The sequence below is a fragment of the Herpailurus yagouaroundi genome, unplaced genomic scaffold (assembly GCF_014898765.1).
Source record: "Herpailurus yagouaroundi ecotype Mexico unplaced genomic scaffold, PumYag 211, whole genome shotgun sequence".
Classification (NCBI taxonomy): Eukaryota; Metazoa; Chordata; class Mammalia; order Carnivora; family Felidae; genus Herpailurus; species Herpailurus yagouaroundi.
Genome location: NW_024412442.1, coordinates 8,582,560 through 8,586,583, shown reverse-complemented (window position 1 = coordinate 8,586,583; position 4,024 = coordinate 8,582,560). Strand labels below are relative to the sequence as shown.

Below are 4,024 nucleotides of genomic sequence, written 5' to 3'. Positions count from 1 at the left end.
AGCCCCTCTCTCGGAGACTCTGGGACCGGGGAGGTTCTGGTCCCGCCCGCAGGGCGCCCTGACTTCTTGCGCTGGTGGCCGCTGCGCGCGCCCGGGGACTCCACAGTTCCCAGCGGCAGGTTACTCTGCTGCTTCGCGGCGCGTTAGACCGACGGGAGGCGTGCAGACGGAAAGGACCCGACATACAGAAGCTACGTCGCTTTAAAACTTTTTTTTTTTTAAAGATACAATGATACTTCGCCTCTTGATGAAAGCACGCAGACGCAATTCTACGTATGCATTTAAAAAATGCAGATAATTTTTGCACTGATGGCAAAGGCGCTCTTTATCGTGGTGACGGAAATAGTCCTTATCTCGTCCGGGGGTCACGACGACACGGAGGAATTAAGTGGTATGGTGTGTAAATTGTTGATCAGTTGAAAAAAAAAAATCGGCACATAAACGTGCACGCATGCGAAAAGTTATTCAGGAGCACTGCGCACCGCGCACGTAAGGGGGCCGAGCGGCGGGAGACGCGCGTCCGGGCCGCTAAAGCGCGGCTCGGCGCAGCTCTTTCTGCCGAGGGCCCGGCGCGGCGGGGAGGGCGGGCGCGAGGGCGGGCGCGAGGGCGGCTGACGTCACCGGGGGCGGGGCCGCGGCCGCCGAGAAAAGGCGGCGGGCGGCGCGAGCCGTCGCAGCTGCCGGGCACGGCCTCGCCATGAGCGGCCGCAACGCGTCCGACGAGCTCCGCGTCCTGTGTAGCCCCGGCCCGCTGTTCCTGCAGCCGCTCTGGGACGGCCTGCGGGCCCGGGAGGCGCTCCTGCAGTCGCCCTTCTTCCCGGCCGTCTTCTCCATCGGCACCTACCTGGGCTGCTGCCTGCCGTTCGTGCTGCTGGACGCGCTGTGCCCCTGGGTGCCCGCGCTGCGGCGCTACAAGATCCACCCGGACTTCGCGCCGTCGGCGCGGCAGCTGCTGCCCTGCCTGGCGCAGACCCTCTACCAGCACGCCGTGTTCGTGTTCCCTGTGACGCTGCTGGACTGGGCCCGCGGCCCGGCCCCCGTGCCCCCCGAAGCCCCCGAGCTGCTGCAGCTGGCGCGCCACGTCGGCTGCTGCCTGCTGCTCTTCGACGCCGAGTTCTTCGCGTGGCACGTGCTGCACCACCGGGTGCCCTGGCTGTACCGCACGTTCCACAAGGTGCACCACCAGAACGCGGCGTCGTTCGCGCTGGCCACGCAGTACATGAGCGTCTGGGAGCTGTTTTCCCTGGGCTTCTTCCACCTGCTGAACGTCACACTGCTCGAGTGCCACCCGCTCACCGTGCTGGTTTTCCACGTGCTCAACATCTGGCTGTCGGTGGAGGACCACTCGGGCTACGACTTCCCCTGGTCCACGCACAGACTCGTGCCCTTCGGCTGCTACGGCGGCGTGGAGCACCACGACCTGCACCACTCGCAGTTCAACTGCAACTTCGCCCCCTACTTCACGCACTGGGACAAGCTGCTGGGGACCTTCCGGTCCCCGCACGCCAAGTGAGGCGCGCGCCCCCCGGCGGGCGCGGCGGGGCGGGTGCCCCTCGCATCCGGGACTGCTGGGCGCTTCGCACTCGAATCAGGACAGACACACCCGAGCCTTTGTGTTGTTCTGTTTTTGTAAGTAATTTATTACCTGATGGAGATTTGTGGGTAAAATCTGATGTATTTTCACAGCCTGACCAAGTAATTTATATCGTTTTTGCGTATTGAGGATTGTACTCGGAGTCTAATTCTAGCTCACTTCAGTAGCGTTGATTCCTGGATATGTATATATGATATATGTATATCACTGGTGTATTTAAATCATCTCTAAAACGTTTGTTTGTAGGACAAGGACTTTCTTATTTTTAAAAGTGTCACAGAAATAGGCTAAAAGAACATATTTTTATGGAAAATGTGAACAGTGAAACATTCCTGCTGGACAGTGATCACAGTTACTGTACTTAACCCCAATTTTTTCATATAACTGTATATTTATATTGAATGAAATGTTATTTGTGCTTTAAAAGTGAAAAAAAAAACCCAACCTAAATCAAACAAATACTGGATGTTGTTTTTCTGGCATTTTGACTGATAAATACTAACATTGGAAGAGGGGGCTGGGGCAGGAGGTGTCCTTCAGAGTCTGCATCAGCCATAGAACAAGAGGAATCTGGGGGGGGGTATTTTGGGGGGATTGTAGGAGAGACAGTGGGGAGAAGGGGTCAGTTAGTCTGTTTTGCTCTAGTAACTTCACAGCGCAAGGTGGGGGGCACTATTGTTCTGGATGCTTTTCAGTTTTTCAGCTGATTTCTACATAACAAGCAAATCAAAGAATTACCTTCTAAAGTTTTAGAGAGATTAACACTGTTCGACCATTTGATTATTTGGAGGAGAGTGGTGCTGGGCGGGTGTGCCTTGCTTTGCAAAACTAGTGAGTGAGGTGTGTGCATTAGAAGGGTGCAAAGATACAGAAAGAGATTCTGAGAAGCCCTCCTCTTCAGGAAGCCATCTGGTGTAAATGGCCATCACACACATAGCGTCTGAAATTGGGGATTTTTGCATACTCCCTTTCCTTAAGTAAAGACCTGCATGCAGATTGCATATCCCTTTCTCAAAGAGAGAAAAAGGGAAATTTGGCCCCAGGTCCCTGGTTCCTCATCTGTAAAGGGAGATGGCGTTCCAGATATTCTCACAGATTACCGTGAGATCACAGTGACAGTAAATGTCCCTGTTACTGGCCACACACCTGTTACCCATCACGTACCCGAATTGGTCTCATGTTCTCTTTGGAGCAGAGTTAAATAGGGTAAAATAAAACACCAAGGCAATTTAGACAGAAAGGTCTACAGAGTGGCAACTTTGTATGTAGTTCTAGGCTCATTATGTATGAACCAGGCTGTCTCCTTTAAAAGTGAAACGTTCTTCTCAAGACCCAGTATCCATAGTCTCCCGGATGAGACCTCCTGAGAAGTAGGTTCAGGCTCTCCCAATCTTTGGCAAGATGGAATCAGAATGCCCGGATGTTCTGCTGATTTCCACCCCACTCCCAATACGTGCGCTCTTTTGGTTTCTTCACCAAACCTACCTCCTCCTCTGTCCGCAGCAGAAGGTCCATGCTGGGTCTCAAAGATTCTATTGATATATGAAAGTGGGGTTGCCCCCGAACTGCCTGCGCATCTTGGATCAGGACAGTGTATCACAGCTCACGCAGAGGATTTTTTAAACGTCTCGTGTCGCCTCACCGTATAAGGGAATGTTGCATCTTGGGGAAACTTGTACCCACGGAAGTTATTTGGGTTTAGAAACACTTTCCCTAAATTGATGTTTTAATGCATTGGAAGGTGAAGTAGGGGAGCGGAGAGGATGAGCAGGTTTTCAGATAGTTTGAGAGCCTAATGATAATAATCCTAGTGAAGTCGTTCACATCTGCATGGCCTTTTCGCGCATCTCCCCACTGGTTCCTTACACTCCTCGGGAGATAGGACGGTTGCTCTGATTATCGTGATTACTCCCACCCCGTATCGGGGATGGAGAACTGGTACCTCCATGGAGAACTGGTTCCCCACAGGGGAAGCGACGTACGCCCAATTATAAAGCATGAGGAGCTAGAGCCAGTCCTTGAACTCTGCTCTTCTGATGCCTGTGGTGCTCTCCACGGCTCCCGGGGAGACAGAAACCCTGCAGCACCACCAGATGGTCTCTCTCTGCTATTCCTCCTCGGCCACCGCCTCTCGAGCAAAATTCCCCCGCCTGGCCCCCTGCTTTGCTTGGACATCCCTGGATTCAAAGCCAGGGAGAGTGGGCGAGGCCAGCCTAAACCGGACCTGAGTCAAGGGCTCTGTTTTCTGTACCCCCCACCACGTATCAGCAAGAGCACACACAGGGCAGCAAGACTACCCTGAGGGGAGGCTTGACTCTGGGACTCACTAGCTGAGTGATGGTGAACAGATCACTTGACCTGTCTTTGCCTTGGCTTCCTCATCTGTGAAATGTGGATCATCACAGAGCCTGCCTCACGGGGCTTCTGGGT

At 53.8% G+C, this 4,024-nt stretch overlaps 1 protein-coding gene across 1 annotated transcript; it reads left to right on the top strand.

Annotated features, from left to right (window-relative positions):
- Positions 1-640: 640 nt before the first annotated feature.
- Positions 641-2,055, top strand: CH25H (cholesterol 25-hydroxylase). Its single transcript, XM_040454269.1, has one exon. The coding sequence runs from the start codon at positions 698-700 to the stop codon at positions 1,511-1,513; it is 816 nt and encodes a 271-aa protein (XP_040310203.1). The 5' UTR covers positions 641-697; the 3' UTR covers positions 1,514-2,055.
- Positions 2,056-4,024: the final 1,969 nt, after the last annotated feature.

Excerpts from the sequence above, each read along its gene's own strand:
- CH25H (XM_040454269.1), top strand. The coding sequence starts at position 698 with ATGAGCGGCCGCAACGCGTCCGACGAGCTCCGCGTCCTGTGTAGCCCC.